This window comes from Syngnathus scovelli, chromosome 7, assembly GCF_024217435.2.
Source record: "Syngnathus scovelli strain Florida chromosome 7, RoL_Ssco_1.2, whole genome shotgun sequence".
Taxonomy (NCBI): domain Eukaryota; kingdom Metazoa; phylum Chordata; class Actinopteri; order Syngnathiformes; family Syngnathidae; genus Syngnathus; species Syngnathus scovelli.
In genome coordinates, this window is record NC_090853.1 from 10,715,001 (window position 1) to 10,735,694 (window position 20,694).

A 20,694-nucleotide genomic window follows, 5' to 3' on the forward strand; every position below is an offset into this window, starting at 1 on the left:
AAGGAGAAAGTGGACATGACAGGTAAAACTAATCAGTCCAAACTGGAAGGAGAAGACAAAAAAATAGTAACAAAACATCCATCCATCCATCCATCCATCCATCTTCTTCCGCTTATCCGGGGTCGGGTCGCAGACCCTCCTCTCCAGCACCCCTGAATAGACCTTACCGGGGAGGCTGAGGAGTGTGATTCCCCTGTAATTGGAACACACCCTCCGGTCCCCCTTCTTAAAGAGGGGAACCACCACCCCAGTCTGCCAATCCAGAGGCACTGTCCCCGATGTCGACGCAATGTTGTAGAGGCGTGTCAGCCATGACAGCCCCACAACATCCAGAGCCAGTGACAGACCAGCTCAGTGGCCTAGTAGTAGAGTGTCCGCCCTGAGACTGGAAGGTTGTGGGTTCAAACCCCGGCCGGGTCATACCAAAGACTATAAAAATGGGACCCATTGCCTCCCTGCTTGGCACTCAGCATTAAGGGTTGGAATTGGGGGGTTAGATCACCAAATGATTCCCGAGCGCGGCACCGCTGCTGCTCACTGCTCCCCTCTCCCCCAGGGGATGGATTAAAATCACATGGGGATGGGTTAAATGCAGAGGACAAATTTCACCACACCCAGATGTGTCTGTGACGATGATCATGGGGACTTTAACTTTATCATGGGGGGACTTTAACTTTAAGAACTCCGGGCGGATCTCATCCACCCCCGGGGCCTTGCCACTGAGGAGTTTTTTAACTACCTCAGTGACTTCGACCCCAGAGATTGGAGAATTCGCCTCCGAGTCTCCAGGCCCTGCTTCCTCAATGGAAGGTGTGTAGGTGGAATTGAGGAGGTCTTCGAAGTATTCTCCCCACCGACTCACGACGTCCCGAGTCAAGGTCAACAGCACGCCACCCCCACTGTAAACAGTGTTGACGTTGCACTGCTTCCCCCTCCTGAGACGCCGGATGGTGGACCAGAATTTCCTCGAAGCCGTCTGGAAGTCATTCTCCATGGCCTCACCAAACTCCTCCCACACCCGGGTTTTTGCCTCAGCAACCGCCGAAGCCGCGTTCCGCTTGGCCATCCGGTACCTGTCAGCTGCCTCCGGAGTCCTGCAGGCCAAAACGGCCCGATAGGACTCCTTCTTCAGCTTGACGGCATCCCTTACCGCCGGTGTCCACCAGCGGGTTTGGGGATTGGCGCCACGACAGGCACCAACGACCTTACGGCCACAGCCTCGGTCGGCCGCCTCAACAATGGAGGCGCGGAACATGGTCCACTCGGACTCAATGTCTCCCGCCTCCCCCGGGACGTGGGAAAAGCTCTGCTGGACGTGGGAGTTGAAGCTCTTCCTGACAGGAGATTCTGCCAGACGTTCCCAGCAGACCCTCACAGAGCGTTTGGGTCTGCCAGGTCGGACCGGCATCTTCCCCCACGATCGGAACCAACCCACCACCAGGTGGTGATCAGTTGACAGCTCCGCCCCTCTCTAAAACATGTGGCCGCAAATCCGATGACACGACTACAAAGACGATCATCGAACTGCGGCCTAGGGTGTCCTGGTGCCAAGTGCACACATGGACACCCTTATGTTTGAACATGGTGTTCATTATTGAAAATCCGTGTCGAGCACAGAAGTCCAATAATTGAACACCGCTTGGGTTCAGATCGGGTGGGCCGTTCCTCCCAATCACGCCCTTCCAGGTCTCACTGTCATTGCCCACGTGAGCATTGAAGTCACCCAGTAGAACGATGGAGTCCCCAGAAGGAGTGCTCTCCAGCACTTCCTCCAGGGACCCCAAGAAGGGTGGGTACTCTGAGCTGCCGTTTGGTGCATAGACACAAACAACAGTCAGGACCCGTCCCCCCACCCGAAGGCGAAGGGAAGCTACCCTCTCGTTCACCGGGGTGAACCCCAATGTGCAGGCGCCCAGCCAGGGGGCAATAACTATACCCACACAGCCAGGGGGCAATAACTATACCCACACCTGCTCGACGCCTCTCACCGTGGGCAACTCCAGAGTGGAAGAGAGTCCAGCCCCTCTCGAGAGGGCTTGTACCGGAACCCAAACTGTGCGTGGAGGCTAGTCCGACTATATCTAGTCAGAATTTTTCTGCCTCGCACACCAGTTCGGGCTCCTTTCCAGCCAGAGAGGTAACATTCCATGTCCCAAGAGCCAGCTTCTGCAGCTGGGGATCAGACCGCCAAGGTCCCTGCCTTTCGCCGCCGCCCAGCTCACACTGCACCCGACCCCTTTGGCCCCTCCCTCAGGTGGTGAGCCCATGGGAAGGGGGACCCACGTTTCCTTTTCGGGCTGTGCCCGGCCGGGCTCCATGGGCGAAAGACCGGCCACCAGACGCTCGCCTTCGAGCCCCGCCTCCAGGCCTGGCTCCAGAGCGGGGCCCCGGTGACCCGCGTCCGGGCGAGGGAAAACGAAGTCCATTTATTTTTCTCATCATAAGGGGCTTCTGTGAGCCGTGCTTTGTCTGGCCCCTCACCTAGGACCCGTTTGCCATGGGTGACCCTACCAGGGGCATGAAGCCCCCGACAACATGGCTCCTAGGATCATAGGGGCACACAAACCCCTCCACCACGATAAGGTGACGACTCACGGAGGGGGTAACAAAACATTAAAAACTGAAAATAAACTGCCCAACACTCTGAACAGTAGTTTAGTAATAACATGAACAGTAGATTGACACTCAAGGGTTAACTTTCGGTTCCAAAGGAATTAGTGTCTGACATGTCAGACAATATTACTGTAAAATGACAGCCTCTCGAGTACTATGAATAATTTAGACAATATTCTCGAGTATTTATCAAATACTTGGACCTCAAGTCTTTGAATTCAGATGTCTGAAGCTCATTTTAGTCCAAGTTTAATTTATGGAAATGAATGTGTGTAGCAGTGCTGAAGAACTTTGGCAAGCTCAGCTCTCTCCGGTTCAAATCCTGTCCCACGGCAAGTGTGCTTTGGGATCAGCTGGGTGCCTTGAACGTTTGCACGGTGTTGTGCACTCAAGACGCAATGCAGTGCAGTGCAGTGCCTCTCGTTAAAATAACACAGATTTTTTTTGTTTTATGACATTTTACGTCAATAAATTGATAACTTCAAGCACTGAAACAACCAATCACAATTAAAATGTTTGCTTTTCTAAAATAAAATAAACAAGTATTTTCAATAGCCATAAATTAACATACATTTTAAGTCCATTGAGGAGCAGTGTACTAGATCTGCTCAGCCAATTTACAGATGGTGCCAAACATTTTTTCCCTTTTGCCTTAAACTTATACTTAGGGTCTTTGTCTAATAATGCATAATGCGACAAAACATGTACACACACTGACTTACATTACAACCTGCTAGTGCTGCATGTTATGCCTGACAGGTAGACGGCCAAGTGATTGACACTTCAATCAGACTCAAATTTTAACGCAGGTAACAGCACAGAAGAGGACATGCAGACTATTTCAAAATCCCAGATGAACATTTTATTTGTAGGCCCACCCAAAATCGATTTGCAGGCATGTCACGTTTTTTCATTTTCTACAGAAATGAATAATCTTGAGAAGAATCCGAGTGGCTCAGTCCACCAACAGGATAATATTAAGAGGGGGACCCCATGAAAATGAGACATTACACCTCAAGGGGTCTATCCATATTCCAACCTCATCAACTCCTAAGCCAGCTGCACCCCAAGCATGGAACGTGCTTGGTTCTGTCTTCATATTACCTGGCCGAACCAAAATACATATCTTTATAGATACAAATTGAACAGAATTGTAATTAGAAAATATGAGCATGCAGATGGTAAACTTTAGCAAAGTAATTTTAAAGATGCACATACATGCACGCACCTCCGAAATGCCCTCCAAAATTTACATTGAACTAACTGACTTCCTCAGTATTACTGCCTGGAGTCAAACGAGGAAGTGGTTAGTGAACCTCCACAATTGCTGCGCAGTTTCCGCCCACACCATGATGGGGTCACGCACCTGCATACAAGTTTCCACGGCAATCATCTGCTCCTTCTGTCAGCATCTTCAGATCGTCGTGTGGCCCTCAGCTATCTGCCGGGAGACATCATTGGCTTTTTTGGACAGGTAACACACATATGCACAGGAAAGTAAAGTAGTGCTGCCAAGTGTTATTGGCATTTTTTAAATAAATGGACTTAGTAGCAAAGCCATTGACTGTTTAGCACGCTGCCCCTGGGCTAGTGGTGAGTGGTAGGATCCAGATGACATTCTAAGAGGTATTTCTTGTTTTATTCTTATTTGGCTAAATGAGGTAAACTAAATATTACAAATAGTCAAAGAAATTGTACATCACTTTTGCTTGGTAGTTAGAACTCAGTGACTTTCTATCTGCATTTTTTTTAAAAAACTAAATCCCAACCATTCAAAAGACTGTGAAAGTAATGTGACGGGTTCACATTGACTAGCTTACCATTGCTGTTTGAATGATGGTACGTGATTCTAAAATTGACTTTTTGCTTCTCCACTGATGTTCTATTAGGAGGAGCAGTGGAGCATCATGAGGTCTGCATGTGTTCACCCAGAGCAGGACCCCTGTAATGGTAGGCACCCTGACAACACAGCAGAATGCGAGGAGATGGAAACAGACAAGAAGCACGATTGTGGAACAGAGCAGAGTTTGTCTGGGTGAATTATTTCTAACTTAAGTGTCCTTGTGCTTGAAGTTGTTTTTTTTTGTTGACATTATGGCCTTTATGAATTTTTTATTTGATTCAGTAAATGTCGCAACGTTTGCACATTATAATCTGAACCAACAATAACGTAAAACTTTACCTTTTTATTTTTGGAACACATCTGGAACCCCCCCCCCCCCCCCCCCCCCTCAATTTTTACTTACCATCAACTAGCGTAAGTCAGATGAGTTCCAAGAGAAAATGTCAAACTTTCAAATGGATAAATGTAATTTCCTCCACTAAAATTATCACGCAAAGGCTCTAGAAATTAGTAGAATTTCTATAGTTTTAATAATGCTCTTTATTTATAATTTTTTTTATCAGTTAAAATTACCGTTTCAATTACTCGAGACAACAAACTGTACCAAGCTCATCAGAAATTGACTTTGGGTGTTTGCGTTGTGATACATTGACCAGAAACATCATAAGAGGGATGAAGCTGAAAAAAAAAAAAAAAGAAATCAAGTGCGCGCCAGTAAATGATGTGAACTAGGATGTGTTGCTATAATTCCGGAAGGTAAAATTTTGACATTAGTTGGGCACTCAACATAAATGATGGCATCTTAAAGTCAAGTGAAAAGATGTACTCAACTTGCGTCAGCAGTAGCAGTCTGGAGACAGGATAAATCTTGGTACAGGTCACTGTTACTGTACCATTTATCAACTGGAAGTGTGATATTAGATCTTAATGAGATGTAAAATCAAAACTATATGATAGACTTGCTGGGATACTAAAGTACTGGAGAAAATATATTTAACCCTCGATGCTATAAACCCCACCCTCTCCTAAACGATCGGGGCTTGACCATATAACAATCCAGTCATTCAAAGCAATAATTCAATACTTGTACTGTAATATGGAGCAAGGTTTCAACTTAGTGAGTAATGATTACTGGTGTGAATATTTTGTTTTATGAATGATCAGATACCAATTAACTAATTACAAAACAGGATTTTTTTTTAAACCCATAAAATTACTATATTTTTGTTTACTACAGTGGCTTTCAATACAATTTAGAATTCTTCTCAATTATATACCAGTAAATATGTTTATTTTATTGCATTTAAATGTTTTTCCTCATGCTGCACGCTAGCATAGCACATAGCATAGCACATCCCTCCTCCAAAAAAATCTAACATGCATGTAAAATTCTGAAAACATACGGTACTCTAATAGGCAATGACAGTGACAGCCCCTTGTGTGTAGTTTTAAGTTGTAATATCACCATTGACCACTAGATCGCAGACATGGCTTAGTTGCATTTACACCAAGGCTTATACTGCCCTATAATACAACGAGAGTAAACCTAAAAGTTTGTTGTGGAATAGGACTGAAAGGCAGGACTACCGTTTTACCTCAATAAAGTGAGTTAATTTTTTAGAACAATTCACAAAATGAGTTGGTTTGCGCTTCAGCAGTTTTGTGCCATCATAGAATAGTATCGTTTTTAAGCAAGGCAGCACTTTACATTGGGGAGTAGTGATATTTGTGGTCATTTTATAGCTCGCTTCAAACCCTTTGTTGTTGGTTTAGGATTGATTTGTATGATTTTTTTTGTTGTTGATTGGTTGTGAGAAATCATGAGGTAAATCTGGAATGATCAAATATCATTGGTTGATATTTAAATGTAACCTATACCCTTCCTTAAAATGAATTTTGTTTTGTTTGGAGTGTGGTGCTCAGTGAGCTATTCATCATGGGAATGATTGTGAGCACAACAAAGGTTAATTTAGTACAAATATATAATATACTTTGTAGTGGAGTTGACGGTTTTATTACTTTGGATGTTGTGGAGTCAGTGGTGTGTCTGAAAGTAGCAGTTAATGAATAGATGTACCAGGCACAGTATATTGGCCTGTGTGCGCAGTTGATTTAATGACATTATTAAGTTGTTGCATTGCTTAAAAATTGACCTGTTGCATATATTTGTCTCTAGTGCAACTGTAGCTCTTATTGATGCCTTGAAATACAACTTTTCGAAATATTACACAAATGCACACACCAGGAAAATGAAGATTAAATATTTAAATTGCAGTCTTTGCTTCTACATTACATCTTTACGATCAGAATTTAATTTCTTGTCACTTTAAAGGAAACAGTTTAAATGCGGAGATTTTTATTATTATTTTTTTACTGAAATGTTTCAGTCACTGTCCCAGTGTTGGTGTGTGTAGGCATGTGTGTATGTGCAAAGATGGGTCTTAAGAAAAGTTCATCACAAATCAATCAGCTAAAGCAAAAGAAAGAAATCCTAGTCTACACACTTCATCACTGTGTGCGTGTGTGCATGCGTGCGTGCGTGCGTGCGTGCGTGTGTCCGACTGATATTTATGTGTCTGAGTGGTCAGTGTAATCCGAACAAGTGCTCTTGTGACCATGAGAGATGAAACTGTGGGTCTCTGTCTCTCCAGAGGCCACTTTTTTATGTTGTCTGTAAGATCACTTCTAAAACTAGAAAGTGGGAAAGTTGCAAAATTGGATGAATGAGACATCAGTATATCATGCAAAATTTCAATGTACCTCGCAAGGTAATGCTTTCTCTACTACCTTTTACTGAATTTACTGTTTACTATTTACATTTCACCGTGGACATACTACAGTGTGAATAGACAAAATTATTTTTGTGTTTATCTTATTTGAATTGTCTTCTGTCCTTTCCTTAGTAGTTTATCAATGAGGCTGAACAATGATCATGTAAATCAGTGAGCTTTTAGGAAGAAGCTAATCTTCCTCATCTGGCTTCTTATGTAGACAAAGAAGAAGCGGACCATGAATGAAGGCGAATTGAAATGAACTCTGTGATTAACATGCAGTACAATACAAACTTTTTGGCTAGGTTGTTGTACTATTGATCATCTTAATCTTGAATATGTTGTTTTTTTAAAGTCTTACTCCTCAGCGGGATACAAATATATTTTGGATTGGTGTTGATTTGATTTGCTTGGAGGCTACAGGAAGTGTGCTCACAGAGTAAATGACATTCAACGATATAACAGACAAATCTCTATGCACACCCTATTTCCTATGTGCACTGTAATAATGTGTGTATATATTCTATAAATTATTATAATTCTAGGTGTTAGATGTAGTGTTTGCAAAAAAAATCGGTTTACTCATTGATGATTTTATTTCATAATAGAGGGGGTAGTTATTAGGTGGTAACAAGGGTTTGCACGTTCTATAAATTAAGGGGCTTAGCGTTGTAATATTGCCTCATCTGGTAAAAGGACACATACATCTCTATTCTTATAGTCAATTTTAAAGATAGCTTCATTTATATGTATGAGTTTTGTAGCAGGTGATTTAGTTGGAGTCTTGATGCACATTGCAGCTCAGACGACCAGGCTGCATCATAATTAACATACATCAAATTGTCATGTAATTTACTCCTCATCCTGATGTTGATGCATGGTTAATTTTAGCATTCCCAAGATGTAATATTGTGCAAATAAATGAATACACCACTGTAACAAGAGCATGGTTATCCAGCATAGAGCCGGTACACTATTACTTATTAAATTCCTTCATTTAAAAAAAAAAAAAAAAAAAAAAAAAAAAAAAAAAAAAAAAAATGCTATTCAGAATCACATGAGCTAATGTAAGGGTTTGTTGACATGATACGTAGTTCTTTCACGCAAAGACAACAATTTGAACAGCAAAATGCTGCAATAGGTGTGCTAGAAGATCAACGAGGAAGGATGGCCTAAACTGAAGCATGGTATAGCAAGAATTTAGTTACATAATTTTTGGCACTCGTAACTGGCATACAACCCTGCTTCCTCCGGTCCATTGAGCATCTCAGTAAAGCTCTCGCATCCTCTGCCAATCTGCACATTCATTACCAAGATGGCACATGACAGAGAATGTTGCTTCAGGGGATATTTGAGTCAAACTGGTGTGCCAACTGAAAAATATACAGACACATCAGAGATGTTTTCACACATTCTTCAAATCACAAAGTAATCATTAATATGCAAAAAAGGAAGTTTAGTGAAAGCCGGTAGTTTGGCACTGGGTTAATGTATATTTACATATGCATTGCTTTGGTGAGTTTTAATTAGTTCTTTTTTTCTTCTTCAATGTTCCAAAGCTGATTGCACAATATACAATAGAGGAAATTATTTGGGCTCGGCAATGTATTAAAAAACCACATTCTTCTTTTCATTGCACAGACCTGCAAACACAAAGGTTACTTAATTCAATTTTTTATGGCTAAGTGTGTGTGTGCATGTGTGTCTGTGTCCCTTTATTTACCGTTTAGCATCGTGAATTAGAGCAGAACTGTGTGAATGATGGCAACACAACACTGAGATGAAAACCATCCATTAGAAAGGAAAGAGAATACATGCAGCCCATGTTTGGTTGGATGAATATAAGCTGAGACAGAGTCAGGTAAAGAGGAAGGAGATGCCAATAAGAAAATGAGCAATTGCGAGGTTAGATGAGTTGCTGTGAAGATAAATGAAGAGGTGAATTAGAGTATACACAGACTGTGGAAAGATGGAGACTTATGTCAGAAAATTGACGGAAAAGAGGCACTGGGATTACTAAAGGACAGACTAGACAGAGATGATGGCATGCGGCTGTGCGTAATACCTCACCTTATGCTCCCTCAAGACTCTGAAGACTATAATTTTACAACTTCACAATATCCTTCAATGCTTGCTCTAGATAAGCAGACAGGACAGCCGACTAACATCAGAAGCTCTGAAGCCATAGAAAGTCACACATTATCAACATGGTTTGACCTTTCTAGTCTTAAAAGCCGACAGTCTACAACAAGACTGGACCTTTACGTTGACTCAAAGCTTGACTCAAGACACAACACACTATATGGATGTGGTAAAAATCACCCAGAAAGATTGTAATAATTCCATTTGTATTTGTTTGGCCCCTTGCTGCTACAATAAGTTCATATGGCTCAAGGTATTTTTTTTTTATGTATAGATAAAAACCACACTGACTAGACAAAGGCACTTTGATTTTGAAATCACATGCTTGCACATAAGCACCCTGACTATTTCGACTACTTCGAAATACTGTTATATCTTTGAAGCAAATTTTGCATTCCAATGCAAATGAGCCTAAATGATTCCTGAAGCCGACGGATTCAAGACAACTTGATTGATCTCGCTTCAGATTGATCTCACAAACATGCTATTGAGTAAGATTAAAATCTGCTCAGAGTTTAAAGGTAAGATGTAGCGTTCACGTACGCAGGCTCCAATATCCTCATTCAGGTCATACTTAAACATTCAAGATTAAAGCTCCCATCTCTTAGAGGGCACGGCATTAAAATTCATGTATTGTTATTATCATTCCAATACCGTAGCGAGCAAGTGCACAGTTCCCCTTAAGGCCACGGAGTTCTCTTTAAAGCAAATGAATAGCTGGCTACTTTAGCATGTATTGTAAAGCCCTGTATTAAAAAAAAGCCCGTTATGAAAGGATGTCTGTGCGCCGATTTAGTGTCTTCTATAGTCCACAATGTCTTTTCTGTATACTGAAAGGACCTTCAATTGAACCACTTTAGAAGGGAAATATGTGATATGTATGCCTAAGAGACACACACGCACGCACGCACACACACCCACGCACGCACGCATGCACGCCCACACTTAAATTGCTCCAGTTAGGTGGCTTTACTCCTATTTATTTGCAGTTGATGCACACACGCATTCACTTTGTGTTTTCACTTGGAACGCATTGTGGCAGTTTGCCCCCCTGGTCTCATCACCATGGTTGATATCTTCAATAATCTCCCCTTTCAATTCAAGTGCTAACTAAAAAGCCCTCTGTGTGTGAGTGTGTGTGTGTGTGTGTGTGTGTGTCTGTCTGTGTGTGTGTGTGTGTCTGTGTGTGTGCACGTGTGTGTGTTTGAGTAGGGATGAGAAGGGAAAGACAGAGACAAATTACGAATACAGCATTCACAGATTTTTAGCTTGAATTTAAATTATTTATGTTTTTGAAATATTGAAGGCCTCCACCTGCCGGCAAGCACATCCATCTTTTTTTCCAACCTCCCCTAACCTCCTCTTCAAGGTTTTCTAAATTTCCCACTAGCCTTCAAATCTTTTTGGCTCTCACCTTTATCTCATCGCCGTCATCTATGCCCCCAACCCGAAATGCTTGTCTATCATCAACACCTTTCGGCATAATTAATATCCCGCCAAACTTGCGTGTTTCGTTCTTTTTTTGAAACTATCGAGTCACTGCCCTCCTTCCTTTTTGCCTCTCCTCCTGTCCATGCATCCGTTACACTCTCCCCTGCTTCACCTCCCATTTTTTTTTCTCTGGGCCTCCATAACTCACTGTCTGTTCTTCCATGAAATTAAAAGCACTCTAAGCTGCTGTTTAATCAGAGTCAGTTTGAGAAAGTGCTGTGGTGACAGAAATTGTCCATCTCAAGTGTGTCTATGTAGTGTACAGTATGTATGAAAGTGTGTGCGGAAGAGTAGTTGGGGTGTGCTGCGGAGCGAAAGCTGGAGAATGCGCACTATCTGGGCTACTTCTTAAGGGAGCCTTCATTTGCATTTCTTTGATTTGCGACATGTATGTTTGTTAAAGTGCAGCAAGTATTTACTGATTTTCTGGCATGTACGTATAGTTGTGTTTTGCCCTTCAACATGCGCATTATTGATCGCAGATTAACACATAGGCCTGAATATTTGTCACTTGACCATTGGCACTGGCCTCTGAATATGCCTGGCTTACAGACAATATTTTTGCAGGTTGCAAGAGACATCGGTGAAATAGAAGGCACTGGCGTGCGATGAACCTATTAAAAGTAAAAACGAGACAGCTAGTTCTTACGGAAAAAGTACGGAAAGTACGGAAAATCATACATACTAGTTTGTGGACTTGTAGTGATGTGCTGGATTTGTGAAGCTGTGTAGTCTAGGTTAGATTGTTGTCTCGCCCGGTCCATACTTGATACATACCAGCAATATCTTCCCATCTAGCTGTTGGCACAAAAGCAAATAAGCTTATACACTGATAAAATTGCCCATTTTAAAGAATAATAGCAAGGTATTATCTTACATCTGGCCAGTATGTAGGTCTACTCTGTGTGCAATGCCTTTGAGGTTTTCTATTTATTTCTTTTTTGTTTGTGTTCATAAATATCCTCCATTGTGCGATATGTACTTTAGCATCTTTGCAAAGTTTTGTTTATAATAAAGCCACGTGTTTTCTTCATAGCAGTGAAGCAAACGGCACAGTTCTACAGTGTCAACACAAAAATAACAGACAGATACTGCACACACTGTCAGACAAGAGACTTATCTAATATTGTACGACATTGCCATTGCTGACACGTGGCAGAATTAAAAGCTCACACACACATTGAAGCGGTATAGCCATGTTGACATGATATCACAAAACATCATGCTTCTCATGGCCATATACCGTAAGTCGTTTTTCAAAATGCCAACGCATGACCACTCCCACTGTGTCACTTTAGATTTGTTGACGCGTAAATATGACAAATTACGTGTCATTTGTGATATATGCTGCATGTCACATTTTCCGAACGGTCTGGCCATGGAGAACACCCCCCTCCACACACACACGCACACACACACGCACACACATTCTTCAACCTCTGTCTGTGAAGGGGATCATGTTGAAAGCGTTGGAAAGGCAACTGTTATTGTGACGCAAGTCATCACTATGATACGCGATCCAGCACAGGGGTCACCCGAAAACTCTAGATGGCAGTAGAGTAGAGCAGAGCACAACACACAACACTGACAGACTTCATTGTGTGCCTTAGTGTGTGTTCTGTTTCCTTGTCTCCCACGCATTCTTTAACAAACATTAGAAAGATTATGGTTGACTTCAAATCATATTTGTGCCGCTTTTTGCCTCCATAGTGCTAGGCAGAATAATAGGGTAATGCATAATACACTTTCACCTCTTGTCTTTTATTAAATACCATGTTTGACCTGGAATCCAGCACGTTTCATGTTACATTTGCAAACTTTCCTTCAAGTACATGAAGTAAAACAAGAAGTGCCAAGTTTTAACAAAGCAATTAGTTCTAGCCAAATTTGTGATTTTAGAGTTTACTGTATTTACTTCATTTGTATGATTTTCTTCTGGTTCTGTCACTGCCCTGACCCACCTTTTTTCTCTTCATGACTTTTTGCTGCACCGCATGTGTTTTGGGCTTTCTTCCGAGCCCATTTGAAGATTAATCTTTAAACCAATTAAAATATATTTTAATCCAATTGACAGATCCTCTTCTGTGGAACTACACTACTGTGCTCTGAACAATGTTTGACAATGGAAATGTAAAAGATTACCACTCCGTTTCATATCCCACAAAAGAAGTATGCCAAGCAGAATGGTACAGATCAATTTAACTTTTATAATGGAAATCTTGTTTGAGAAAAGGAACAGGTCTTCCCATTTTTTTCTAATCGAACGATGTTTTTTTTGCAGCTTTTTAAACTCTTCGGCAGTGACATATAAAATTGGGCAAGGCAATTTACTCATTTTTGATCTTTAACATTGACTTCTCCATGAAATTACATCAAGGAGCATTTCTCAAAATCTCTGGTCGTACTGAAAGGGAGAATCCCCCATCTGTGATGCCTTCTTAAGGTTTCTTATTTTTCCCTCGATATTTTTTCCCTTGCCCTCCTGGGGTTAAGATCAGGGTTTGTTGTCAATATTGTCAGCATTGAGCATGTGAAGCCCTTTGACACTTTTAGTGATTGATAAATTTGACTCGATATATAGTTGAAGCACTACTGCACACAAATTATGGCAGGGTTGCTACTTTTTGGACCGGGATTTGACAACTTTGTCGAGGATTGAGGAGGTTGCAAATGATAAAAGTTTTTCTCTGGTTTTCCCTTTATATATATATATATATATATATATATATATATATATATATATATATATATATATATATATATATATATATATATATATACACGTGTGTGTGTGTGTGTGTGTGTGTGTGTGTGTGTAATTGCAGGTTTGGACACATGCATGTTGGAGCCAGCCAGCAGTTGCGTCTCATCCAACTAACGCAGCTGCCTTGCCACACAGCCAGACTGTTAACAGCCTCTGTTGAGTTTGTTGCATCCCGCCATTAAGAATATTTGAGTTTGGGTCCTGAAATCATTTCTCTTCCCTGTTCTACATTCTGTTCCCGCCTGCTTGCCTCTCGCTCTTCCCTTGCCCAGCTACTTCAGATCCTGACACGCCTGGACCCTGCACCCCAATTTTTCTCAACCCTGTCTGACAATGAGCATTTCTCCTCAACCACAGCCATACCCACCACATAATACCTTTTCCTGCTCATATCCCGGTTTTACTTGTATTTGCACCTGGGCCCACCTCACAATTAGCACTCTGAATAGTGTGCAGGAAAACATGCTGAAATGTATTATGTGCTTTCCAATGCCATTGGAAACGTTTCTTTTGGCTTTTATTTCACTCCGCCCTGTGTCCTTCTGTCTATTTTCTTTTAGCAGGTGGTCGTCTGTCATCAGTGCAATCATTGTCTAGCACAAGCTAGTCATCAGCAATCATAGCAGCCTTGACGTATGTACATCGTCACGCCATGTGTCTGTGCGGGTCACGTAGGCCGCCAGCTCATACTACTTCACAATGAAGAACGGCTGATGTGTCTTTGCTGCTGCTCCTTCCTTCCCTCTTTCACTTCTTGCACTCATCTCCTGCCCCGCTTCACCCACACTCAGACCCTTCATTTTTCACTTGGCCTTTTTCATTCAGCTCATTGATCCCCCTTCACCCATAACCAGACCAGAGCTCTTATTACATGTCTGTCTCTTTGTCTCAGTGATGAAGAAGGGATTGTCTTCCCCTCAGATCGTGCACCTTCATACCATCAGTCACATTTAATTGCCCTTTCTTTTTTGGGCTACTTATCACGTATTTAATCACATTGTATTTTTCTTAGTTCTTTCCTTGCAGTCTACTCAGTGTCTCTGTCAGTCCCCAATGTTGAAGAAAACAAGTGTTTTGTGTTGTAGTGCTCTCATCGATAATAAAATTTAACGAAATGCATGGACATGCAAGTCGGAGCGCTCTTCACAGGCCATCTTTTTATGTATAACTCCATGATTCAATATTATTATCATAACTACTGTATCACAACATATAATAATATGAACTTTTTAAAATATGTTGTTTGTGAAATTTAGAGACTTGCGATGTAATTTTAGACAAATATTACCTTTAGCAAAGGCATCTTTATGGCAGATTTTGTTGTTGTGTATCCTGAAAGTTGATAATAATTCTCATAAAATCTCCCCTCTTTGTGACCTCAAGTCTGAAGTGTTCTTGCCTGTGGCTCATAATGAGAGATCATTGATTCTCTTTTTAACTTCTCATCTGCAGTAGCCACCATCATTTTAGATAGCTACATATATCCAGCAAGAACATCACAACTTTTGGTTTCTTTTTCCCTCCAGTATTTCTCCGAAATGGAATATTATTATTTTCAAAAGAAAGGTGCTGCTGTTTGCTGAGGCGCAACACTGCAGGAGGTAATTTAAAAACATCTATTAGCATTATTTTACAAGTTAACAACAAATCACTTAGTTGACTGCAGGCATTCAGTTGACTGCAACGATAAATGTTTCTTTGTAAAAACAGATAAGCCTGAATGTTAAAACAGCTAAAGAAATTGATATAACCCAGGAGTGTCAAACTTTTTTTTTTTTTTTTTTTTGCAAAACAAAGTTCGGTCAGATTGACCCAACTTCCAGGGTTAGTCCAATTTTCAACCCAGCAGTTCTAAGGGAGAATGAAAAGCATGACATTGTTAACAATTCCTACCAGATGTGTAGTCTGAGTCTTTTATACTGATGTATTCCTGCACATGCTTTCGTTTTCTCCATACAGTCCAAAAACATGCAGGTCAGATGAGGTGAAGGATTACCAGTGTGTCCACTTCAACATGCTTGCCTGCTCTTAATCCTGTGATTGACTGCAGCATAGCGGATACAAGCGCTTTCATCCAGCGCGGCGCTTTATTGTTTTCCTTTAGTGAGCCAAGACACATTTTTTTTAATCAGAGAAAAATCTTACAATACTATATTCCACTAAACAAAAACATGATAAAAGGTAAATAAAATTAAATTGAAAATAATAACAACTTGGTTGTATGAATAGAAATAGGATAGGTACAAGTTAATGGCACTTTCTGCCATTTATAGAAACTCATTTGTGCTGACTTTCATGATACATTGCTGGCAAAGTACTCGTCATGCATGTAGCATAAAGCAGCCAAATGAGGTTAAACCCAGCAGATGACATTCATTACCAACCCATCGTCATTGCCTCCTAATGACACAAATAGCCTTGACATTTCACAGCGGATTGCATGTCCTTTTATGGCAACTGCTCGGCTTTTATAGCCTTGTTGAGCATTCTGTTGCACACTTGTACCTCTGCTTTTGTGTCTATCACTATTTTGTTTGCTGCCAGGTTCATAACTGCCCCTTTTCCTTACCATGTATCCTTTATTTTAGTATTGCCCTTCCTCTTCTTTCCCTACACCTTCTCTTCTCTCACATATCGGTATGCCTGTGCATGCGCATCATCCATTACAGGGCAGTCTGAGAGTGAGAGGGAGCAAAAACGAGTGGTGGAGAGTCACTGCTTGGCAATCGAAACAGAATGCAGCAGAGGGGTCACAACCCTAAACGACCATACACCTACAGCTACGCGCAATAAGTCACATGTGCACACATCCATTGTGGCAAGGGCAATAGTTCTTACGCCACCATGTAGAGCAATAGAAAGCTAGTAATAGGTAGACTGACAAAAGGTGGGAAAGAGCAGGGTCTAGTCATGAAGTGAAAGTACTTGAGGATAATGCTTGACAATAGTAACAGCATGAGCCTTGACATCATTTTTTTGTCATGATTTGGATGCTGGCAAAATAACTGAACTTTATTTATAGAACACTTCACTAACAATAACAGCAGCTGTAACATAATGCTAGTACATAAAACACAAAAAGACAATAAATACAATAATATTAATTCAATAATTTAAAGAAAAATATTATTTTCTACTTAAAATAAACATGAGTTCCATTGCATTAGCATACAAGAGCTGCATAGTTTAATTCCCGCTTGTTATATATGTTTTGTTACTGTTACCGTGTAAAGTCTTAATATATTGAAGCAATGAATGAGAGAAAATTTAAAGTGTTCAATTAGTAATTCTGGGATGTTGAAGCGTTCTTGTGCCTCGATCTTGATAATTTAATCAGGTTATTGCATGTTCTGATTGCATTATTAGCATAAAAAGGACATTATAAGAAGATGAAGCTCCATACAGTACATTTCGCAGAGTTTATTTTACTCTAACATTAGTCTATTATTTTATTTAACAAAACTAATACTATACCCAAGTAAAACTCAAGGAAAAATTACCTACAATTTCTGAGTGAAAAAACATTATTATTTTTTAAAGTAAATTTCACTCCAAATTTCAGTATATAATTTTCCCAGAATATGTTTCTTCGCAAAATCCCGTAATTTACTTCACATGGTGTACCGGCACAAAAGTTTGCATGTGGACATGCGGAGCCATAGAACGAAGTTGTTTCGAATCACCGATAGCCGAGCGGTTAGGCACATCGATGGTAGTGTTGGCTCGTGAGTAAAGGATTCGTTCAAAGCAACGAATCTTTTCAGTACTTTAGTATGGGATGTTGTAATATAGAGAAAAATGTGTGCGTTGCCGTTGTCAACATTACCGTGTGTTTACTTGATTGTTTTTTGTCTGGTGTATTGCTTAGTTGTGTGTGTTATTGAAGTTAAAAAACAAAATAAAAACAAACAAAAAAACGGATTAGTGTGTGTGTGTTGGGGGGGACGATTCGTTGAACGATTCGTTTGAACTAATCCTTTGAGTAAACTGATTTTAAAGATTCAAATCACTTAAAAGAACTGAAATGCACATCACTAGATCACTTGCTCTGGTAGTCATGGAAACACAAAACAACATTTCTACCTGGACGCGTGCTTCCGGCAAACGACATACGACAAGTTTATATGACAACTTGAATAAAACGTCTTAATATTGAAGGAGGACTACATCAGTTCTCATCACGTCAGGTGAATTTAATCCATGTAGTTACCATGACGTTTTTTTTAATCGTCGTATGCACGAAGAAACTTTGTGTGCCATCATGTTACAATATGTTTTAGAGAGACTAAATGTTATGTTTTAGAGTGACTTAATATTCGTGTGCCAGTGAGCTAATAATTTGCCCTAGCGACTCGGCAGCTTTACTATACCTGTTTGTTTTTATGTGACATTCGGTTTGTTTATTTGCCGTATCTCGGTTTTCCTTCTTCAGTTCCGCTCACACTAATAGCCAAGTTATTTATTCAAAGGCATATGTTTTAAAATTTACAATTTCAGCCCAGTGGACTATTAGCAATGTGAATATCACAACAAACCAGAGTAATCCAGTTTACAAAGAGTGACAGGTATTATTTTTCTTTTCTTTTTTTTTTCCTTCTTTATCCATCAATAGGTGTTTTTTTTTTTTTTTTTGTATGTTGGATATTCGAGGGATTTAAATTAATCCCGATCAATTGAAATGCACATCTGAAAAGAAATGTTCTTGTGCAATAGAATTTACTGATCTTAATACTGATCCACATGTTTGCATGGAAAGTGGTCCGTCTCCCTCACAGTCTTTATTCTAGTTTTAGCTTGGACCAACTTTGGTTTCCTCCAATAATCACATAAGGTTTATCGAAGACTTTCTAAATAGTCCATGTGTGAATGTGAGTCAATGCTTCTTTGCTTATATTTGACCTGTACCTCCAATTAACCTCGTACAGTTCACCCATTCCACTCTAATAAAGATAAGCACTATGGAATATAGGTCAACTGATGTTTTTTTTTTTTATATTAATAATGTTGTAGACTCAGAGGTGAAAATTTACTATTTGCTTTTTCTTTTTTTTTCATTCCTCCTCCCTTTGAGTGAAACTTAACAACCCTCATTCCAAAGCCATTATGTTTTAGATAGTATTTCAGATCTATGTTGTTGGCAATTTCCCTGCTCTCGTTATAACAATATACCTAATATGCCTCACTTAACTAATTTCTCAATAGCCCTTTAAACAGTTACTGCCAGTTGTTTTAACTACCTTGCATAGCTTTTGGCAAATCTGTCTGCTCTGGTCACGCTTCCCCAGCAGCATCCGTTTAGTAGTCACTGACAGTGGTGCTGTAACGAGTGTGAGCTAGTTCGAAGTGAGCGTGTTCATATATACTCAATGGCATTACTGTTTGATTTTATTGCAGATGTAATTAATCACCTGGTAAAAAGACGAAGGCCTCCCAGCCCACGAGGAGAAATGAATTTAAAAGACTTTGCGGTACTTTCCAAAACAAAATCTTTACAATTCAGTGCGAGGTAAGCTGAGATAACATCAATGTCACATCAGATATGACTTTAAAAAATATACATCTGAGTCACTTGTTACTTGGTTATGTGGATGTACAATTCATTTTGTGGGCATCATTGTAAAAGTTTGCAGTTCAGCATGTTTGGTCACTCCATAGTACTTACTGTGAAATGTAGTCCAACGTCCATGTATACTTTTTCATTTGCCAGCCAGTAATTGAGTGAATTGATGCTTGCTACACTCATCTTGTGACTAACTGATGAAAATATTGATCAGCCGTGGCAACAGGGATCTGCGCAGTGGATGGATTGAACATATTGATGAGAGCTTGGCTTGCTAATCTGATTGAGTGCATCATTTGTATGAGTGACTATCATTGACTGGCTTCATAAACGCGGGTGTGTGTGTGCGTGCGTGCGTGCGTGTGTGTGTGTGTGTTACCCTAGGAACCCACAAGGCCTGGAGTTGGAGACAGTGACTCTGGCGCAGCAGAGCAATGAGCTGGAAGAGAAACTGCAAAAACTGAAAGAGAGTATGAGAAGAGAGAAATGCGAGAGAGGGTGAGTATCAATGGTTCAGCTTTTGCGGTGGAGATAAAAGCGACCTGTAAAAGTCAAGAGAAGTGGGAAAGGGTTAGAGACAAAGAGCAGAAAAATATTGGAAAATAAAATAATTGAATTTTCTTCAAAGTCTTAGAGATAGCTGTATTTCCTCAAACAGTGGCAGTGTTTGTTTAGTTACATAGCATAGGATATCAGGTGTCTGGCCAAGCATGGATCCAGACCCCAACCCCATTGAGAATCTGTGGGGCATTTAAAACTACGGTGAATCACAAAGTATGTAACATCCACCAGCTCTGGAATATCCTAAAGGAGTGGAGGAGGATTTCAGTGGCAGCCTGTGAAGCTCTATGCCCAAGCGTATAAATGCAGCGATGAAAAAATAATGGTGGCCACACAAAATATTGACACTTTGGGCACAATTCAGTCATTTTGATTAGATATTCTTGCCAGTGTTTTAGACATTAACGGCTGTACACAGTAATTTCGATGAGATGATGAATTCCCACTGTTACACAAGCTGTTTATGTGTTGTTTCTAATACAAAGATAGAAAATATTTTTTTACTCTATGTAGACTGGAACTAAGTGAATAATGGCCACCATGTGAGACTACATTCTTTTTTTTCATCCTGTAATAGGAAAATAACATTATACTGAATCTGACATGTTGATGGGCTATAATTAGAGGGGCTAAAGAGAAGGATCAGAGACTTAAGAGGCTTATAGTTAAGTGCAGAGAAATTGCCCATTTCACCAGTTGTAACACACAAAACAGTGATGGTTGCTGAGAAAAAAAATCCAGCAGAGGAAGACACATTTGAAGATTGATAGTATAGTAGTTGACGTCACTGACTTTATGCCATTGACCTTGAGATCAATTCCCACCCAATGATTTTTTCCTCCCTCAAAATTTTCTTATTATTGACCGTGACCAGTCTGCTTTTAAACGTAAGTCAACTGAATGAGGCTGCATAACTGGAGGTCCAACATCCAATTCTAATAAATGAGCT

At 40.5% G+C, this 20,694-nt stretch overlaps 1 protein-coding gene across 1 annotated transcript in view; it reads left to right on the top strand.

Annotated features, from left to right (window-relative positions):
* LOC125972088 (cilia- and flagella-associated protein 337-like) overlaps positions 1-20,694 on the top strand; it is a 58,200-nt gene that overhangs the window by 20,493 nt on the left and 17,013 nt on the right. Inside the window, exons 17-20 of the mRNA XM_049725437.2 lie at positions 3,890-4,087; positions 4,503-4,563; positions 19,019-19,130; positions 19,569-19,682. Coding sequence (XP_049581394.1) covers positions 3,890-4,087; positions 4,503-4,563; positions 19,019-19,130; positions 19,569-19,682 — 485 coding nt within the window. The remainder of the gene's footprint in view (positions 1-3,889; positions 4,088-4,502; positions 4,564-19,018; positions 19,131-19,568; positions 19,683-20,694) is intronic.